Source organism: Lithobates pipiens, unplaced genomic scaffold (genome assembly GCF_037356315.1).
Source record: "Lithobates pipiens isolate NorthernLeopardFrog02 unplaced genomic scaffold, aLitPip1_a1.2 Scaffold_7, whole genome shotgun sequence".
Lineage (NCBI taxonomy): Eukaryota > Metazoa > Chordata > Amphibia > Anura > Ranidae > Lithobates > Lithobates pipiens.
This window is the reverse complement of record NW_027507892.1, coordinates 2,165,223-2,187,841: the sequence shown is the minus strand read 5'-3', so window position 1 is coordinate 2,187,841 and position 22,619 is coordinate 2,165,223. Positions and strand designations below refer to the sequence as shown.

The 22,619-nt window shown below is 44.1% G+C and overlaps 1 protein-coding gene across 1 annotated transcript in view; it reads right to left on the bottom strand.

Annotated features, from left to right (window-relative positions):
* The window catches only part of LOC143959299 (A disintegrin and metalloproteinase with thrombospondin motifs 17-like), a 435,585-nt gene that overhangs the window by 128,642 nt on the left and 284,324 nt on the right, over positions 1–22,619 (bottom strand). The window contains exons 13-14 of the mRNA XM_077467981.1: positions 21,259–21,425; positions 15,953–16,080 (exon numbers count right to left, since the gene is read on the bottom strand). Coding sequence (XP_077324107.1) covers positions 15,953–16,080; positions 21,259–21,425 — 295 coding nt within the window. The remainder of the gene's footprint in view (positions 1–15,952; positions 16,081–21,258; positions 21,426–22,619) is intronic.

Sequence of the window (22,619 nt, the reverse complement as noted above, 5' to 3'; positions counted from 1 at the left end):
GTCATGTGAAAATGCTTTGGCCGTGTAAACGTTTTAAAAAGTCTAACGCAGACATCAGGAAAGTGAATTTTGGCTTCAGGTGGTACTTTGTGGCTCAGGATGCACAAAATGAGTAGGCACCAGCGTTGGTGCAGTTGTAGAAAGAACTCATTATTATTATTTATTATGGAAATTAGAATTCAAAAAGAAGAATTCCAGGTATGGATATTTTATACAAAGTTATACTGGTCATTACTGTTTAGATACCACCACTCCAGTGACGTCCACTAGGTTCCGAGGTCCTGTGTCGAGCGGCTGCCCTGCTGCATTCTAAAACACAGAAAGTCGTTCGCTCATTCGGAAATCCTATTTTGTCAATGAATGTAAAACGTTATCTGATTGGATGAGGTGGCAGGGCAGTGATGCCATGCTCTGTTCCTAGTCCAATCAGAGAATGCTTTGCATTCACTGTGAAAATGCAAAGCCTTCTCTGAATGGCGCCCGTGCTCGGCACAGCCGCCCGCTACAGGACCCATAAAACTAGTGGAGATTACTGGAGCTATATCTACTACAGAGATTTTCAGAGGGAACCCACAGGTATGGTGCATAGTTACACTGGCCCAAGCTGATCCAATGTAACTGTAAACTTATCCATACTTGGAATTCTCCCTTAATGCAGCGCTCATAGAGAAGTGTCATCTTACCATAAGGCACTGTTAAAAGCTTTTCTAGGAATGGATAAATAAGAACAGAGCATTGGAACCTGGAGGGCTGGGGTGTGGAAAATCACTTAGGAGTAGCATAGTTATAGAACCGTTTTTGCTTGCTGAGATGGATAAATAAACAGTAATAGGCTACAATATATATATTTTCCTTAAAAAAAAAAAAAAAAAAAGGTCCCGTTCCTTCCTATGAATGTAACCAAAAGCCTAGGCATTTGATCCTGTGGTCTCTGCTAAAAGGGAGAATCTGAGTTTTTTCAAAATAAAAACAGAAAATAGAGGCACTGGTGGTATAGCAGGGTTCACATGGCTGAAATGTAACCTGTACACTTAACAAGGAGTGTAAAGTGTAAGAAGTATAGCCTTCCTCTCATAGCCATCTCTACAGTAATGTGCAGCTCTCACGGCAGCCCCTCTGCCAAAGTGCAGCTCTCATGGGGCAGCCCCTCTGCCAAGGTGCAGCTCTCATGGGGCAGCCCCTCTGCCAAGGTGCATCTCTCATGGGGCAGCCCCTCTGCCAAGCTGCAGCTCTCATGGGGCAGCGTGTCTCTGCCAAGCTGCAGCTCTCATGGGGCAGCATCTCTGCCAAGCTGCAGCTCTCATGGGGCAGCGTCTCTGCCAAGCTGCAGCTCTCACGGCAGTCTCTCTGCTAAGCTGCAGCTCTCACGGCAGTCTCTCTGCTAAGCTGCAGCTCTCACGACAGTCTCTCTGCTAAGCTGCAGCTCTCATGGCAGTCTCTCTGCTAAGCTGCAGCTCCCATAGCAGTAGTCTTCCTGTAAGCGGCTTTCGTCTTCCTGATGGCATGCAATCTTCCTGATAACATGCAACTCCAATGGCAGTTAGGTCAGCATATGGCTAGCAGTAAACTACAACTTTTTCAAACAGATAAAGCAAGAAAGTACATTTACAATGAAGGATAAAGCACATTAAAGCTTTGGGGAAAACGTTCAATATGTCAAGTCACATCTTGGAAAATAGATGCACAGGGGAAAAACTGATTTTCCAAATGTAAAAAAAAAGAATTCTAATTGTATATTTGTAACTGAACCAAGCAAGAGCCCTTTTTGGAAGCGTGCAAACTAATGACTGATTCCAAAAGTGCCATAGGTAAGATGCGAGTTCATCTAATTTCTGAAATTAGGAGGTCAATTTAAGATGAAGATGAAGACCTGCGTATTAGGACATCAGTTGAGAAGGGATGATTTTAAAGGCTATTCTGATATAGTGATGAGCCAATCATAGCAGAAATCGATTTGGTACTGAAATCGATTAAATGCACAAGATAAAAAGCCTACTGTGTGCAGCAGCCCCCCTAATACTTACCTGAGTCCCATTTAGATTGAACGGTGTTGTAGGAGTGTCTCGGCTGCATGGGACTCCCCCCGCGCCATTGGCTCCGGCTGCAGTCAAAGTCAGCCAGCCATAGAGAGAAAGGGGGCAGGGCCGGGTCAGGTGCCCCCATAGTAACAGGGAGGAGGGTCCAGGAGCACCAAAGGGGGACCTGAGGAGAGGAGGATCGGGGCTGCTCTGTGCAAATCCACTGCAACAGAGAAGGTCAATATAACATGTTTGTTATTTTTAGCTAAAAAACAAGACTAATATCACTTTAAGTAACCATTGCCCATCTAGCTTTAACATGTCCAAGCCCATCTTCTTAGAGGCTTGGCACTCAACCATCACTCTTCAGAAGCCGATTTCCCAGGATATTTCCACAGTCATTTTCAGCTGAGAGGACAGCTCAGACCCTTTAGATCTGGGTTGCCACCTGTTCAGGATTCACCCGGACAGTCCGGGTTTTAAATCATGTGTCTGCTTTTCAGTCCGCCTGAAAACCAGACACATTATTCAGTAGGGAGGGGCCGAACACCCCCCAGTTCGAATCGCACCAGAACATACCGAACAGGCAAAAAAATTTGGCAGAACACACAAACACTGTTAAAGTCTATGGGACACGAACATGAATAATCAAAAATGTTAATTTTTAAAGGCTTATATGCAAGTTATTGTCATAAAAAGTGTTTGGGGACCCAGGTCCTGAGTGCAAAAAAAAAAAGTTTTAAGAACGTAAGTTTTTTTTTCGGGAGCAGTGCTTTTAATAATGCTTAAAGTGAAACATTCCTTTAAATTTTGTACTTGGGGGATGTCTATATCCAGTGTTTAGAACAGTCCATGCACAAAATGACATTTCTAAAGGAAAAAAAGTCATTTAAAAGTACTCGCGGCTATAATGAATTGTCAGTCCCGGCAATACAGATAAAAGACGTCATTGAAAAAAACAACATGGGATCCCCCAGATCATTACCAGGCCCTTTGGGTCTGGTATGAATATTAAGGGGAACCCCAAACCAAAATGTTAAAAAAATTGCGTGGAGATCCCCCAAAACTCCATACAAGGCCCTTCAGGTCTGGTATGGATATTAAGGGGAACCCCCATGCCAATTTAAATGGCATGGGGGTCTCCCTCAAAATCCATACCAGACCTGATTTTGTGGGGCTCCCCCCCAAAAAACGATACCAGACCCTTATCCGAGCATGCAGCATGGCAGGCCGCAGGAAAAGAGGGAGGGACATGAGAGAGTGCCCCCCCCCCTCCTGAACTGTACTAGGCCACATGCCCTCAACATGGGGAGGGTGCTTTGGGGTTAGCCTTCAAAGCACCTTGTCCCCATGTTGATGGGGACAAGGGCCTCATCCCCACAACCCTTGCACGGTGGTTGTGAGGGTCTGTGGGCAGGGGGCTTATCGGAATCAGGAAGCCCCCTTTAACAAGGGGACCCCAAGATCCTGGCCTCACCCCTTGTGTGAAATGGTAATGGGTACAAATGTACCCCTACCATTTTGAAAAAAATTTGTCAAAATGGTACAAAAGACATGACACAGCTTGGGACATGTCCTTTATTAAAAAAAAAAAAAATGTCCCACAAAGTCCATTCACCTCTCGCTCCACTGACGGACTGAAAAAGAAAAAGAAAAAAGAAAGCCGCGATCCAGGAAAGCCATGGGGAAGTCCCCGTGCGTCACACGGGGGGGGGGCAGGATCTGGGGGTCCCCTTGTTAAAGGGGCCTTCCAGATTCCGATAAGCCCCCCGCCCACAGACCCCCGCAACCATCGGGCAAGGGTTGTGGGGTGAGGCCCTTGTCCCCATTAACATGGGGACAAGGTGCTTTGGGGGGCTACACCAAAGCACCCTCCCCATGTTGAGGGCATGTGGCCTGGTATGGTTCAGGAGGGGAGGTGCCGCTCTCTCATCCCCCCTCTTTTCCTGTGGCCTGCCAGGTTGCGTGCTTGGATAAGGGTCTGGTATGGATTTTTGGGGAGACCCACATGCCATTTTTTTTATTTTGGTGCGGGGTTCCCCTTAAAATCCATTCCAGACCTGAAGGGCCTGGTATGGATTTTGAGGGGAACCCCACGCCATTTTTTTTTAATAAGGGCCTGGTATGGAATTTGGGGGGACCCCCACACAATTCTTTTTTTTTACACTTTGGTTCGGATTCGGATGGTTAATATTCATACCAGACCCAAAGGGCCTGGTAATGGACTGGGGGGATCCCATGCCGTTTTTTTTAATGACTTCTTTTATCTGTATTGCCGGGACCAACAATTCATTATAACCGCGAGTACTTTTAAATGACTTTTTTTCCTTTAAAAATGTCATTTTGTGCAGGGAATGTTCTAAATATGGGAAAAATGTGCCAAGATATCAGAGCCGGCCGTGAACCAGACGGTCCCCAGCCATCTCTATGGTTCTGGGAGCCAGAAACAACATCGTGACGTCACTTCTGGTTCGGGAAGATGTAAATGCTGCTATTTTGTGCTCTGAAAAGCATGAGATCAATGTTTTGTTTTGTTTTTTGATCCCATGCTTTCCAGGGTTGAAGAGAGATCTGCAAGACCCCAGATGTCTCCATAATAAGGACCTGTCATGCCTTATTTTCTATCGCAAGGGATATTTACATTTCTTGTGATAGGGATAAAAGTGTTTAAAACAATAAGAAAAAAAACGTAAAGGGAAATGCGTAAAAATAAAAAATATATGTATTTTTTTTTAAAGTGCCTCCGTCCCTCCATGCTCACACGCAGAAGTGAATGCATATGTAGGTCACGCACATATATGTAAATGGTGTTCGCACTGCACATGTGAGGTATCGCTGGACTGGAACTAGACCAGACCTAGAGCAATTTTGAAGCGTGACAAGTTAATGGGTTATATATTGTGGGTGTTTTTTTTGCATTCAAATTAATTAAAGTATTTTTTCTAGAAAGACTGCTTTTCAAAAAAACTGCAATGCCCACCATTTTATTCTCTAGGGCCCCTGCAAAAAAAATAAAAAATAATAATAATATTTGGGGGTTCTGAGTAATTTTCTAGTAAAAACATGATGCTGCTTTTTACATTTTTACAAGGGAGAACAGTCAGAATTGCACTGGGTTGGAAATCGTTCATCACCTTAACCAATTTCAATGCTTAGTTTAATTAGACTTGCACCACATGATTGTATTTTAGCCTGGAGGAGCTGGGCTCCTTAAGCACAATGACGCTGGAATGGCACGTTCTACTAGTATTTATAATTCTGGGACTAGAGCTCAGCAACAAGGTAGATAATTTCTGCATGGACAGCTGAATCTGCTTACAGACTGTGACAACACTAGTAGAGAGAATTTTCCCTGTTCCATCTCCAAACTCTAAACATGCTGATTGCTTCATTGAGTACGCTAAGCGATGTTCTGGTATAAACATCCCCAGCTGTTATGTGAAACTATTTCCATCCCTTTGTTTGATTAACGCGGCTCTGTGTAAGGGTCTGTTCGGAAAAACTCTAATAACAAAGCCTTACGTCTTTCTGGAATAGAGCTGGTATACCGTACCTGCTAGCATCCTATAACTCTGTGCTGCCACCTTCTTTCCTGCTTGGAACAGAGCTGGTATACTGGGCACTTGCAAGGGATAGCCCATTAGAGGTCAACATAAGACAACAAGATTAGGTTCAGACCTCTGAGCAGAGGACAGACCAATGGCCAACACCAAGGTTGTGTCTTCCAGCATTGTATAGCTCTGTGATGGCTCCTTCTCTTCAACTTGGAATAGAGCTGGCATACTGGGCACTTGCATATGATAGCCTAGTAGAGGTCAATTTAAGATAATGAAATTAGGTTCAGACCACTGAGCAGAGGATAGACCAATTGCCTAAACCCATCTTGTCCCTGCCTGCGGGTTATGGCTCTGTTATGACACCTTCTCTTCTGCTTGGAACAGAGCTGGTATACTTGGCTCTTGCACATGATAACCCATTAGAAGTAAACTTAAGACGAGATTAGGGTCAGACCCCTGAGCAGAAGACAGACCAATTGCCAACACCCATTTTGTCCCTACCAGCATTTTATGGCTCTATGCTGGCATCTTCTCTTCTGCTTGGAAAAGAGTTGGTACACTGGGCACTTGCACATCCCTTTAGAGGTTAACATAAAACTACGGGATTAAGTTCTGACCTCTGGGAAATGGACAGACCAACTGCCAACACACGTCTTGTCCTTGCCAGCATTTTATGGTGCCGTGGTTGTATTTCTATGAATATTTTATACCATAACTATATGAAATAAACACATTTTAGCCACAATGTACAGTGAGAAAAATAATTATTTGATCCTCTGCAGATTTTGTAAATTTGCCCACTTACAAAGAAATGAAAGGTCTATAATTTTTTTATCATAAGTGTATTTTAAATGCTAGGCACAGAATATCAACCAAAAATCCAAAAAAAAACAACCACGATATAAATGTTATAAATTGAGTTGCAGTTCAGTGAGTAAAATAAGTATTTGATCCCCAAGCAAAATATGACTTAGTATTTGGTTGGGAAACCCTTGTTGGAAAGCAGAGTTAAGATGTTTTTTGTAGTTGGTTACCAGGTTTGCATACATCTCGGGAAGGATTTTGGTCCACTCTTCTTTACAGATCTTCTTTAAATCCTTAAGCCTTCTTGGCTGTCCCTTGGCAACTCGAAGTTAGAGCTCCCTACATACATTTTCTATAGGATCAAGGTCTGGAGACTGGCTAGGCCACTCATGACTTTAATGTGCTTCTTCCTGAGATACATCTTTGTTGTCTTAGAGGTATGCATTGGGTCATTTTCATGCTGGAAGACCCATTCACCACCCATCTTCAGTGATCTGGCTGAGGGAAGAAGGTTCTCATTCAAGATTTTGCAATACATGGCCCCGTCCATTGGCCCCTCAATGCGGAAAACTCAGCCTGTACCTTTAGCAAAGAAACAGCCCCAAAGAATAACGTTTTCACCTCCGTGCTTGACTGTAGGGATGGAGTTCTTAGGGCAATGGTCAACATTTTTCTTCCTCCAAACACTGCAAGTTGAGTTAATGCCAAAGAGCTCAATTTTGGTCTCATCCGACCACATCACTTTCTCCCAATCCTTCTCTGAATCATTTAGACGTTCAATGGCAAACTTCAGATGGGCCTGTACATGTGCCTTCATGAGGAGGGGGACCTTGCGGGCACTTTAGGATTTCAAATCATGGTGGCGTATTGTGTTACCAATGGTTTGTTTGATGACTGTGGTCCCAACTGCCTTGAGATCATTCACAAGCTCCTCCTATGTACGTTAGTTCTGGCCTGATCCCTCTTTTTTCTCATAATCATCCTAAGGCTTAATGTACATGGGACGTTTTACAACCTGCCTTGAGTGATTTAACTTGGCACATAGTAACCAAAATTTTTTTTTTTTTTTTTAAATAGTAAAAATTTAGAACACCTGTAAACGAAATGCGGCTAAACGCGAGTTACCGCGTTTACAAGCTGTTACAGGCGTTTGGCATTTCAAATGCCTCTGAACTCAACAACCATCCTGAACAACCGCTTCTAAACTCAACTGCCTAGAAACGACTATAAACAGCCCGGTGTACATGTACGGATAAGATAACAGAGGAGAGGCGAGTACATCGGTTTACCAGCAGCAGTGTACATGAAGCCTTACCCCATGAAGTAAAACTTTGCATTGAGCTCCAGACCGAAGGCGATTGATGGTTGTTTTGTATTAATTCCATTTGCGAATAATCTCTCCAATGGTTGTCTCCTTCTCACCAAGCTTCTTGCTGATGGTCTTGTAGCCCATTCCAGCCTCGTGCAGGTCTACAATCTTGTCCCTGATGTCATTCAACAGTGCCTTGGTCTTGCACATGATGGTGAGGTTTGAATAGAAGAAAGAGATTCTCTGGACAGGTGTCTTTTATACAGATAAATTGACAGGACTAATCTGTGTACCACATGAGCACAAACTGTTGCCAGTCTGTGGGAGCCAGAATTATTATCGGTTGGTAGGGGGATCAAGTACTTATTTTACTCACTAAACTGCAACTCAATTTATAACATTTGTATCATATGTTTTTTCTGGAGTTTTGGTTAAAATTCTGCCTCCATTATTTAAAATACACCTATGATAAAATTATAGACTCTTAATTTCTTTGTAACTGGGCAAACTTATAAAATCTGAAGGGGATCAAATATTTATCATCCCCACTTTTCAGGAGCCTGGCTTCCCCTATTCATATGCTAATTAACTTGTTAGACTGGCTCATGAAGCTCGGGATAGGAAGTGATGTAGGCAAGAAGTAGGGGGAGGGAAAAGAGCTGGGAACACAGAAGAGGAGGCAGTTTTGCAGGACTCCAAGAAGCAGAGATTCTGGGACAAGATCCCATCACCAGAAAGAATCAAGTTAAAATGATTGTAAAGGCAGAAGGTTTTTATTTTTTATTTTAATGCATTCCATTCTGTGTGCAGCAGCCCCCCAATACTTATTTGAGCCCCATCTAGATCCAGCGATGTTGTAGGATTGTCTTGGCTGCCCAAGACTCCCCTCCTCATTGGCTGAGAATGCAGTGTGGCGCCATTGGCTTCCGCTGTTGCCAAAGTCAGTCAGCCAATGAGGAGAGCAAGGGGGTGGAGCCGGGCCTTGGCTCTGTGTCTGAATGGACACAGGGAGCTGTGGCTCAGCTCGGGTGCCCCCATAGCAAGCTGCTTGCTGTGGGGGGCACTCAACAGGAGGGAGGGGCCAGTAGCGCCGGCAAGGGACCTGAGAAGAGGAGGATCTGGGCTGCTCTGTGCAAATCTACTGCACAAAGCAGGTAAGTATAAAATGTTTGTTATTTTTAAATAACAATAAAAAAAAAAAAGAGACCTTAATATCGCTGTTTAATGTATATTTAGTGCATACACTGTCCATGCTCATTTGATAGGGAGGATAGATAGCTTGTGCATATTGTATGCATATTTTGTGATACTCTGTATGTCATGCATTGTTCACTAAAATTGTACATAGTTTATAGGTACAGCACCTTAATATTCTACAGAGGTTTTATCGCTTCCTTGCTTTTAGTGCAAAGAACCTTAAAAGACGCAACGCAAAATGGTGATGACTCCTTCTCCTCTTTTTTATTTTTACCTTCTCTTCTGCTTGGAATAGAGATAGTATAGAGGGCACTTGCACGATAACCTAATAGAGGTCAACATAGGACAATGAGATTACGTTTTGACATCTTGCTTATGGCCAACACCAAGCTTGTCCCTGCCAGCATCTTCGCTGGCACCTTCTCTTCTGCTTGGGCTAAGCTGGTCTAGTACAAATTGCTTTTGAAGTTTGAACAATTATTTAAAGAACCTGAAAATAGCTTCAAGAAACTGACAGCGGTCAGAAGTGTTCAGAGTGCCATGTGACTTTGTGGTAATAAGTATATGCTTGTGCAATCCCCGTTACAAGAGATCTGTCATTATACATTATAGCATGTTCTAGTTACAAGAGGATATAACATTAAATTTGCTTTCTTTTTAAAGCACCCTGTAATTTATTGCTGAACATAGCTTTAAGGAAGGAGGGCTGTTTACTTTATGCAATTGCAAGCAACAGAGCCATTTTCTATATTCAGAAATTTTCTCGGGCAGATGTAGCTTCAACGTCTTTACACACATGAAATATAAGAATAAGGAAAAATGATGTGCGCAAAATTCTAGGTGATAATAATAAAATAAAGATGGTGTGATAATTAACTCAATGTTAAAGTCCAATGAATATAGCATAAACAAAATGTCCAAACATTTAAAAGTAAAATAACTCTTTTGAGGAATAATAACAACAGATTCTTCTTAATAATGATTTTCACAAAAGCTGAATGCTCACAGAGCACTTACCTCCATTAGGAGTATAATTCTCCTTGAAACGTTTTCTCCCTGATGAAGTCACGTGCCGTGACGTAACGCGTAGGTTGTGGTCGGGTGTTGAAGCAAACCGGAAGGGACGTAAATATCGTGTTTGTACTGCATAAGCCTGTTTGCTTTTATGTAAGGATCCACTTGGCGTTTTTAATAAATTGATACTGTTTATACATACTACGCTATGGGATGTCATTCTTTATCCTTTTTTTAATGGTTGGAACCGGAAGTCTACTGTGTCATTGTGAGGTCTGAAGGAGCAGTGGATTATCAGTGGAGGGAAACTAGAACCCGGCCGAGCATCATTAACACTCTGGAAACCCCTGTCCCCCCCCCCCCATACGGCTATCAACTGGAGATCCACTGCTGTGTACTTACCCCCACTACAGGATATTTTCAAGGTGAGTTATACTCCTAATGGAGGCAAGTGTTCTGTGAGCATTCAGCTTTCGTGAAGATTATTATTAAGAATCTGTTATTATTCCTCAGAAGAGTTATTTTACTTTTTACGTTTACCTGTGCCCTGATCCGTTTCCGGTCTACCTGTGTTTGACTCGTCCGGACCACAACCCTCCTCTGGATTCCCGTTTGCCTACCTGTGACCTCGGCTTGTGCTCTGACTCTGCTCCTCTCTCAAGCTCTTGTAACGAGCTACCCGACTGTGTACTGACTCTGGCCTGTATCCTGGTTCTGCTCTAGTCTCATGTTCCTGTACCTGCCCCGCTGTTGATGACCCCGTGGCTTGTGCTCCGGCTACGTTCCTGCCTAGTGATCCAGCGTCACAGAGTTCCGGTTACCTGTCTGGTGATCCAGAGCCATCGGTTTCCTGTCAAGCTTCAGCCCGGTGCCACCTGCTATACCGGCCCTCGTGCCACTCTGTGTCCTACACTCCCTGTCATCTCTACCAGGGGTGTTAGACAGGAGGTGGAAGCACCCTCTACAGCTCGATCTCCACCAGGTACGTGACCTATACACAGCAGATGCCAATCACCGAGTGCCAGCCAATGGATGACAGCCAACAACCGCTGATCACCGGGAAGACACATGGTACAGAGCTCTGTTCTGTTAGGACTAAAGTGTTTTTTCTTTCCCCACAAAGCAGGGAATAAAATCCATTAATTCCTTTAGTAAAAACAGCACACAGCGTACACTAAAAACACTGGCTAGGCACACATTTAACCCTTTGATCACCCTAGCTTTTTAACGCCTCCCCAGCCAGTGTCATTAATACAGTGGCAGTGCATATTTTTAGGACGGATCACTGTTTTAAAGTGCAGTTCCACCCAAATCATTAATGTGCATAAAAAAAAACATTTTTTTTTTTTGGAGAAAATCTTTTTTTTTTTTTTACTCACCTCTTAATGCTGGTTGCTAGAGGGTCCCTCGTAGTCTGCCTCCTTCAGCGCCTGGGCTCCTGATGTCACTTCCCTCGACGCAGGAATTGAGATCATCTCTGCCTCCTCCCTCCAGACAATCATCTGAGACACATCACAGGTCCCAGATGATTGCGCGGCCAGTCATGGCACGCGACTTGTGCAGTGCAGTGTGGGCCCAGCTGTGAAGCCACAGCCGGGCGCCCACACTTACAATGCCTGGCGTCACCGAGCGGAGAGGGAAACTAGTGGGGCTTCCATCACCCACATGGCTGGACCTTGGGACAGGTAAGTGATCGATTATTAAAAGTCAGCAGCTGCAGTATTTGTAGCTGCTGTCTTTTAATTTTTTATTTTTTTTAGCGGAACTCCGCTTTAATGTCACTGGTTCCCAAAACGTGTCAAAAGTGTCAGTTAGTGTCAGATTGTCCACCAAAATCTCACAGTGCCACTATAAGTGGCTGATCGCCGCCATTACTAGTACAATAAATAAATAAAAATTCCAGTATATAAACAACATACTTTGTAGACTCTATAACATTTGAGCAAACAAATCAATATATGCTTATTGGGATTTTTTTTTTAACCGAAAATATGCAGCAGAATACATATTAGACTAAATTTATGAAAATAGATTTTCATTTTTTTTTAATTGGATATGTTTTATATCAGAAAGTAAAATATATATATATATATATATACATATATCTATATATCTATATATATATATATATATATATATATATATATATATATGTATTTTTTTTTTTTTTTATTGTCGGTCTATTTTTTTGTTCCTAGTGCAAAAAAATAAATAAAAAATTCTGTGGTGATCAAATACCACCAAAAGAAAGCTCTATTTGTGGGGAAAAAAAGGACATACATTTTTATTTACGGTATGTACAGAGTTGCATGGCCGCGCAATTGTCTGTTAACCACTTGGCGTCTGCGCTATAGCTGAATGACGGCCACAGCTCGGACCTGAATTTCTGGGAGGTCGTCATACGACGGCCTCCCCTTTGCACGCTCCCTGTGCGTCCCCTGCAGGGTGCATACTGTCACCACCGAGTCACTGAGACTCGGATGATCACAGATCCGAGTAAGGTGCCAGTCCCAGCCCCTTACCATGTGATCAGCTGTCAGCCAATGACAGCTGATCATAGGATGTAAACAAAAGCTCGGTAATCGTTTTTTTTTTCTCCTTACGCTGACAGCACGAGGAGAAAAAAAAGTCGATCACCGGCTTATGTGCAAAGGACATCTGTCCCGAAGAGAAAGAGGCAATTCTGCCTCATCTGTGCCAATCAGTACCCCCTGCCAGTGCCCACCAGTGCCACCTATCAATGCCCACCAGTGGTTCCAATCAGTGCCACCTATCAGTGCTGCCTATCAATGTAACCTACCAGTGCAGATCAGTGCCCATTACTTCCACCCATCAATGCCCATCAGTGCAACCTCATCAGCGTACATCAATGAAGGAGAAAAATTACCCGATTGCAAAATTTAATAACAAAATATTTTTATTTTTTTAATTCCGTCTTTTAAAAAATGTAACACAAAATAAAAACCACAGAGGTGATCAAATACCACCAAAAGAAAGCTCTAAATTGTGGGAAAACAATGATAAAATTTTAATTTGGGTACAGTGTTGTATGACAGCGCAATTGTCATTCAAAGTGCATCAGTGCTGCAAGCTGAAAATTGGTCTGGACAGGAGGGGGGTGAAAGTGCCCAGTAAGCAAGTGGTTAAATAATGCAGGGCCGTATCGCAAAAAAATGGCTTGGTCATGAAAGGGGGGTAAATCATCCGGATGTCAAGAGGTTAATCATAATTCCTATGAATGTGTATTGTTAAAGGGGTTTAATTTTAACACCCACCCCCGTCCCCGCTATTCATCTCAAAGCGTAGATCTAGGTTTCTTCTGCAATGGCCAACTCAGTGCTCATAAATACACCCCTGAGAGTGTGAAGGAGCTGGCCACTTAGTATGCCGACCTATAACCATTGATCACTGTCTTCTAAAAATGCTCACCCCCCCCCACTGCTTACTGTCACATAGTAGAGAGACAGATTGCTATATTTTGCTTTGGAACGCTGAGGCTTCATGTACACGGCTGCTGGTAAACGGACGGACGTTTAGGATCAGTTGGGCATTTTTTTCAGCTGCCCCTGAACTCTCCTCAATGTCATCTTATCAGTACATGTACACAGGACCGTTTATAGTCATTTCTAGGCAGTTAAATTTAGAAGCATTTTTTGGAAAGCAAAAAAAATGGGTTCAGACGGATGTTCAGAGGCATTCGAAACGCCAAACGCCTGTAACAGCTGCTAAACGCAGTAACTCACGTTTAGCAGCATTTTGTTTACAGACAAATCAGAGATACTGTATTCCTTCATTGTAAAATGAAACACAGAGTTCTCCTAACATAGATGTATCCATAGACAAATTGTATTTGCAAAAGGGATATACTCAGGGCAGGACTTCGGGTGTTGGGGGCCCCTGGGCTTGAGTCACTTTCGGGCTCTACCTTCTATACATTACCGTATTTATCGGTGTATAACACGCACCCCAAGTTTAAGAGGGACTTTTAAGGAAAAAAACTTATATTTAAATGCCCATCAATGCAGCCTTATCAGTGTCCATCTGCAGCCTTGTCCAGTGTCATTGCAGCCTTGTCATTGCAGTGTTGAAGTTTAAAAATGGCGCCGCCGAGATACAGAGTAGGGTTGCCACCTGTCCGGGATTCACCAGGACAGTTCGGGTTTGGATTCATGTGTTCGGGTTTCAGACCACCTGCAACCCGGACACATTATTCAGACCAGACTATGGCTTCCCAGCAGGGTTGCTGGCTGCAGTTGTGTAAACCAAGAGTGTCCGTTACACACTCTTTTTCATATTGCCCAAAGTCAGCACTAAAGCCCTGTACACACGAGCGGACTTATGTCCGACAGACTTCCGAAGGAGTTCTGACAGACTTCTGACAGAGTTCTGACAGAGTTCTGACAGAGTTCTGACAGAGTTCTGACAGAGTTCTGACAGAGTTCTGACAGAGTTCTGACAGAGTTCTGACAGAGTTCTGACAGAGTTCTGACAGAGTTCTGACAGAGTTCTGACAGAGTTCTGACAGAGTTCTGACAGAGTTCTGACGGACTTTCCAAATGAGCGGACTTGGCCACACACAATCACACCAAATTCCGACGGATTCGAACGTGATGACGTACGACTGGACTCGAATAAGGAAGTTCATAGCCAGTAGCCAATAGCTGCCCTCGCGTCGGTTTTAGTCCGTCGGAATAGCATACACACGAGCGAATTTTTCGGTAGGAACTGGGTCCGGCGGAGTTCCGTCGGAAAAATTTGAAGCATGTTCCATTTTCTAAAGTCTGTCAGACTTTTGCGAATCAAAAGTCCGTTGCAGCCCACACACGATCGAATAGTCTGCCGGAATCATTCCGTCAGACTTTGGATGTTGAAAAGTCCGGTCGTGTGTGCGGGGCTTAACAATTACCCCTCCCCCACCCAGACAGGAGAGGACAGAGGGCTTGATTTGCTCCTCTTCCTCCTACCCCTAACCCTATATGTCTGTCCACACTTAAATCCCCGGTGCTGTGCCTCAAGAAAGGAACTTAGGGGCCAGAAATTTGAAGTCCAGTAGCCTCAGATACATCTGGATGAGAGGTGCTGACTGCCAAGTGGTGAGTGAGCTCACCATCCATCCCTGTCTGTGACTGAAGTCTCCCCATTCTCTCTCCTGCCTCTGAGTAAGTACACTAAGGTAAATCAGGTATCTCAGAGCTCCCCTTACATCATATTTCCCCTTTACACCAGAGGCCACAGTGTTCCCCCTTACATCAGAGTCCTTTCCGTACATCAGAGTACTCAGTGTTCCCCCTTACATCAGGGTTCCCAGAGCAGCCCTTATGTCAGAGTCCCCATATTTCTCCCTTACATCAGAGACTGCAGAGTCCCCCCTTACAGTGAAAGGGAACTCTGCAAGTTCAGATGTAAAAGGGAAACTCTGTGGACTCTGATATAAAGGGGAACTCTTGTTATTAACTTCATATGATTAGAAATGTTGTTTAATAGCAAAATATATGAATAGTTTATACAATAAACTAAAACTTTCTGTCCTGTGCATCTCAGCGGCTCTCGGGTCCTCTCACAGTCCTGAGCGGAGCTGAGAGTAGCCGAGTATACTCGGCTCGGCTCACAGTCACGCCCAGTCCCTGTGTTATGTCCATCATAGGACGGGACTGGGCGTGACTGACTGGAGCCAAGCCGAGTACACTCAGCTATGTATCTCGGCGGGGCCCATGGGCTTGGGCCCAGTCAAACCCAATGGTAAGTCCGGCCCTGGACATACTGTATATGTGACAGATGCTGAGAAAACATACTACTTGTTTTACATTATGGGTCATTTCTATGCAATGTCTACTTGTATCCTCATTGTGTTATGACACATTTGTACCAAGTATTTCATTTATGTCACTAATTCCCTTTGTGTACTGAACAAAACAAAACCAACAAAAATTGATTATACATAAGTATAAAAGTATAAGAGCGATGGCAATATGCAGTAGTTTTGAAAGAAGAGTACTAACAAGTACTGCCACTTAGAAGTTTGAACGTTTGAAAAGACTATTGAGCTACTGCACCTGACATTTCCCGTGGACGCACAGATCTGCCTCATAAGGACCGCATGGAGTTCCATCCAGGACCCGGTCTGACACCAGTATTGGAGTATCACGGCCTACAGGAGTGCAGTATAACTCACATGGCTTATCTAGGAAATAAAGGAAAGCAATAGTTGGCAATGTATTTTTCTCTGGGACACCCAAATTAAATTTAGCTTAGTATGGGAAGACCAGTAAACTAAGGCTAAGTTCACACATGTGTAGGTGCGAATTTCCCCTCAGTTTTCACTGTTAATTTCCGGCCACCAGCGTCTTTAACATTAGATGGTTGTTAAAGCGATGCTAAAGGATAATTTTTTAATTTTTTTTTTAAAATAACAAACATATCATACTTTCCTCCACTGTGCAGCTCGTTTTGCACAGAGTGGCCCGGAAACATCCAATTTCTGGGGTTCCTATGTGGCTCCTCCCCGCATTAGATAACGCCCTTGGAGAAGCGCTCTCCCGAGGGGGTTACTTTGCGGGCACGCTTCCAAGTTCCGCATTCAGCGTCCATAGACGCCGAATGCAGGACTCGCCCCCGGGTCATTGGATTTGATTGACAGCAGCGGGAGCCAATGCTTCCACTGCTGTCAAGAACAGGGATGCGCCCCTGGAAATTCGGGGCTCAGGAAAGTAAAACGGGGAGGGGGGCAAGGGGGCCGGTGACTGCAAGGTGTTTTTTCACTTTAGGATGCATTAAGGTGAAAAAACATGAGCCTTTACAACCCCTTTAAGAAGCGGGGTGGGAAGAGCTGGCCCCCATGTCCATGAACAACAGATGACTTAATTTTTTTATTGCCGATTGCTGGCAATAACATTCTTTTTTAAAGAAGTGGGAGTAGGGGCCCCACCCAATCAATACAAGGCCCTTTCGGGTCCGTTATGGATTTAGAGGTAAACTCTTAAGGAAAAATAAAAAAAATGGTATGGGGGCCCCCCAAAAAGCCATACCTGACCCTTATCCGAACATGCAGGGCAGCAACCCCAAACCATATCAGGCCACATGCCCTCAACATGGGGGGGGGGGGTGCTTTCAGGTTGGCAGTGGCGGCTGGCATCGTACATCGGGGGACATTGCTTTTTCTTTTTTTCCAAAAACAAAATGGTCTCAGTGCTTTTATTTCTTCTTGACACTTTTTTGGTGAATGAGTTAAGTAGGGGTACAATGCACCCCATACTCATTCATATTGGGGGGCAGAATCAGATTCTGGTAAGCCCCCCTGCCTGCAGACCCCCACAACCACTGGCCAGGATTGTGGGGGAAGAGCCCCCCTGTCCCAAAGCACTCCCTCCCCATGTTGAGGGAATGTGGCCTGGTATAGTTCTGAAGGGGGGAGTGCGCTGGCTCAACCCCCCCTTTCCTGGCCTGCATGCTCGAGCAAGGGTCTGGTATGTGTTTTTGGGGGGGCGCCAGGCTATTTTTTTTTTTTTTTTTTGGCGTGTGGTTCACCTCAAAATCCATACCAATGGTATGGATTGGGGGGGGACCACATGCAGTTTTTTTTTTTTGGCATGGTGTTCCCCTTAAAATCTATAGCAGGCCTGAAAGCAGTCTCCAAACTTTCTAAACAAAAGGACAGTTTACTGTCCATCAGACTAATTGGGGGGGGGGGGGGGGGGGATGGGGCAGACTGTTGCAATCCAGAGCAGAAAATGTTCTGGCATCAGTGGGAGTAAACCCTTCCCCATCTTTAATATTAGAGGAGGAATAGTGCCTCATAACCTGTCTCATTGTGAAGAATTGTGCCCCATCATTGGTGTCAGTGGAAGGAATAGTGCATTATTGTTGGTGTCATTGTGGGGCAGGGGGGATTGTGCCCTATGGTTGGTGTCAATAGGAGTACTAATACCACATAATTGGTGTCAGTAGAAGCAATAGTGGGCCATTATTGGTGTAACTGGGAGGAATTGTGACCCATCATTGTAACTGGAAGGAATTGTGACCCCTCATTGGTGTAACTGGGAGGAATTGTGACCCATCATTGGTGTAGCCAAACTGATAAGAGGCATGAGAAATGATTAACTTAATTTATTCTTTCTTGAGAAGAGGAGATAAGGAGGGGATATGTTCAAACATGTATCAATACATAAGTGCTCCATATAGTGAAGTTGGGTTCAAGTTATTCACTTTAAGGTCATCACAGAGGACAAGGAGGCACTCTCTACATCTGGAAGAAAGGAGATTTCATCTCCAAATAGGGAAAGGTTTCTTCACAGTAAGAGCTGTGAAAATGTGGAATAGACTCCCTGCAGAGGTGGTTCTGGCCAACTTAGTAGATTGTTTTAAGAAAGTTGATACAGGGAATATCCGATTGCCTCTCGGGGGGATCAGGAAGGAATTTTTTCCCCTGCTGGAGCAAATTGGATCATGCTTTGGTGTTTTTTTTTTTTTTACTTTCTCTGGATCAACTTTGGGTATAGGATTGCGTATATAGGATTGTATAATTTTTTTTTCCTTCTATCGGTTGAACTAGATGGACTTTTTTTCAACCAAACTATGCAACTATGTAATTGTGAGCCATTGTTGATGAAAGTGGGAGGAACAGTGCCCCATTGTTGGTGTCAGTTTCAGGAATTTGGCGCTATTGTTGGAGTCAGTGGATGGAATAGTGCCTCAAGGGCTAGATAAAGACAACCAAAGGGCCACATCTGGCCTACAGGATGCAGTTTGGAGACAACTGTTTTAATATAACTACATATAATACCATTATATATGACACCCCTTGCGTCCATTGTTTTAGAAATCTGTTCCACAAAGACGTTTGAAAAAAAACACAGTCACTATTAGGGATGGGCCAAACACCCCCAGTTCGGTTCGCACCAGAACATACCTGAACAGGCAAAAAATTTGGCAGAACACATGAACACCGTTAAAGTCTCTGGGACACGAACATGAAAAATCAAAAGTGCCAATTTTAAAGGCTTATATGCATGGCAATACCATGCATATAAGCCTTTAAAGCGGGAGTCCACCGGGACTCCGCGTTTTTTTTTTTTTTAAAAGCCAGCAGCTACAAATACTGCAGCTGCTGACTTTTAAAATAGTGACACTTACCTGTCCAGCGCGCCCGCGATGTCGGCACCCGAAGCCGATCGCTAGATCGTCTGTCGGGTCCTGCCGCCGCCATCTTGGGTATGGGAATCAGGAAATGGAGCCTTTTGGCTTCATTTCCCGGTTCCCTACTGCGCATGCGCGAATTGCGCTGCGCAATAAGGACGCTCCCCGCTGCCTCTGGGAGCTGTGTGTTTCCCAGCAGGCAGCGGGGCACTTGCGGGAAGGGGCGGGCACTTGCGGAAAGGGGCGTAAGTTACGCCCCTTTCCGCAGAGAGCTGTCCCGGAAGTGGGTGCAGTTACCTGGATTATCCAGGTAACTGCACCCCCCTCCCCCCTGAAAGGTGCCGATTGTGGGAGGGTTCCGATGAGCGGAAGGTCCACTTTAGGGTGGACCTCCGCTTTAATACCATGATAATGGTATTAAAAGCTTATATGCATGGTATATATATATATATATATATGTATGATAATACCATGATGGTATTTATCATAAAATGTATTTGGGGACCCGGGTCCTGCCCCAGGGGAGATGTATAAATGCATTTTTTATTTTTTTTTTATTTTAAATGGCCGTTTTTTCGGGAGCAGTGATTTTTTTTAATGCTTAAAGTGAAACAATAAAAATGAAATATTCCTTTAAATATTGTGCCTGGGGGTGTCTATAGTATGCCTGTAAAGTAGCGTATTTTTCCCATGTTTAGAAAAATACCACAGCAAAATTACATTTCTAGGAAAGGAAAAGGAAAAATTGTCATTTAAAACTGAACGCGGCTAAAACGAATTGTCGGGTCTTGGCAATATAGATAAAACTCATTGAAAAAAACCAAGCCCATTGGGTCTGGTATGAATATTAAGGGGAACGCTGAACCAAATTTTTTTTTTAAATCGGGTAAAATCCATACCAAGCCCTTCTGGTCTGATATGAAAATTAAGGGGAACCCTGCATCAAAATAAAATTTTTAAAAAATGGCATAGGCGCCCCCCCCCCCAAAATCCATACCAGACCTGATTTTAAGGTGACCCCTGCGCCAAAAAAAAAAAAAAAAATGGCGTAGGTCCCCCCCCCCAAATTCATACCAGACCCTTATCCAAGCACGCAACCTGGCAGGCAGCAGGAAAAGAGGTGGGGACGAGAGTGCGTCCCCCACCCCTCCTGAACCGTACCAAGCTACATGCCCTCAACATGGGTTACCCCAAAGCATCTTGTCCCCATGCTGATGGGGACAAGGGCCTCATCCCCACAACCCTTGCCTGGTGGTTGTGGGGGTCTGCGGGCGAGGGGGCTTATCGGAATCTGGAAGCCCCCTTTAACAAATCCCGCCGCCCCTCCGTGTGAAATGGTAACTGGGTACAAGTACCGCTACCATTTCACAAAAAGTGTGTCAAAATGTTAAAGACATAGCTTGGGGACAAGTCCTTTATTAAAAAATAAAAGTGTCCAACAACGTCCATTCATCTTCTTCTATCATGGCGACAGACCGAAAAAAAACAATAAAAAACAATCCGTAACCGACCCACCTCCATGGGAGGCTCCCACCATGTGACACTTCTTCTCTGGGAAAGTTCTTATATAACTGAGCGTGACGTAACAGGGTAACCCCTCCCCCCTCCGACACCAGAGGGAAGTCCCCGTGGCATCAGAGGGGGGAGGGGTCATCTGTTTTATCCATATTGCCGATAACAGCCACGATCAGTTTTAAATGACAATTTTCCTTTAGAAATGTCATTTCGCTGTGGTACTGTTCTAAACATGGGAAAAATGCGCCACTTTACAGGCATACTACAGACACACCCCAGGCATGATATTTAAAGGAATTTCATTTTTATTCTTTCACTTTAAGCATTAAAAAAAAAAAAAAAAAAAAAAAAAATCACTGCTCCAGAAAAAAACCGTTAAAAAAAAAAAATAATAATAATTTGCATTGATACATGGGACATGGGTCCCCAAACACTTTTTATGACAATAACTTCCATATAAGCTTTTAAAATTAGCACTTTTGATTTTTCATGTTCTTGTCCCATAGACTTTAACGGTGTTGTGGCGGCTTTTGAATTTTCCCTGAACACTGCATATTGTTCGGTGTCCGTCCGAACATCTGAACAACCAAAGTTCGGCCTGAACTTATGCTTGGGGCCGAACCGTTCACCCATCCCTAGTCACTATATAGTAACTACTTGATTTCCCATTATAGTAACAGTGAAGAATCAGGGTAGTATGGATCACACGTACCATCAATAATTACGGCGGTAAGCAGACTTTTCTTCTTGTTGCTGTTGCGGTCATGGGATTGACACTGATGGTCCCTGAAGCTGGTACTTCCTTTAGGACATAGCGCATTCTCACACACCATGTGTTCTACACTTGCTCCTTTGCAGCTACGACCTCCAGGTCCCGGACTGTCAAAAAAAAAAAAAAAAGGAAATATAGAGTCAAAACTTAGTGGGCCATAACTCAACCAGGATGTACCCTGCCGTCCCGGTGATCTCCTCTGGATGTCCTGAAGGCTATGTACCTGCTCTAAGAGACCGCACAATGTAAAACGATCTCCAAGCCATTGATTCATATTCCTTGGAAAGGCTTTCAGTCTGGAGGTTAATAAATCTGATTCGGAATAAGGCCATGAGCTAATGCTGTGTCTATCCACACAACAGTGTAACATTTCCTTTCCTCCTACTGCTAATACAACCGGCTCATTACAGTGATTTATGAGATGCATTTACAAACTTCACTGGAACTCTAGACAACAACTGGAGAGAAAACTCTAAAACAACGGTAAACCGAGCCAGAATGTCAGTGCAAAGTACTAACTCAAACAAGACTAGCACAAAGCTATCATTAGAAGAACATTAAAAAGAGAAATGCCGCTTGTTTTTTTAAGGTATTTTCTAGCTGAGCAAAGCGAATTGTTTTAAAAAAGCGCATATGTCTGGCTGCCAGTTCAAATAGCATTTGTGAAGAGAGGACATGCCTTCATTCCCCATGGGGGCCAGAGTTTACACTTACGTTGCAGACTATTACAACTGTATGCCCTACTCACATATCAGATAGAGCATGATGTCAGAGATTTAGTGCCAAACACTTATGATCTCTACAGGATCGCTTAGTAAAGTCATAAAATGTAAAGCACAGATTAACCTTCACTAAGCATGCCAACCGAAAGGGATTATCTCTCACCAAGAGTGATGAATGGTCAGAGCTGCCCTTCCTCATCCTTTTCATGACAGTATACACAACAGACCTTCTTTGACTGGAGCAACCTATGACTGCTGGAAAACCTTGAACCATGAATAGGTCACTCTTATGCCACGTACACACGTAGCGGACTATTCGGCGGACTTAGTCCGGCGGACTTTTTGAACGGGCTACTTTTGAAATGAACGGACTCGCCCACACACGCGGAGGAAAGTCCGCTAATTTTGAGCGCGTCTCCAGGTAGGCGGGGCCCGTGAAGAAGGCCTCGCTGGCCCCGCCACCTGGTATGGACTTAAAGGGGAACCCCAACGCCGAAAAAATGGGCGTGGGGGTCCCCCCCAGGTCCACATCAGACCCTTGTCTGAGCACGCTACCCGGCTGACCAGGAAAGGGAGGGG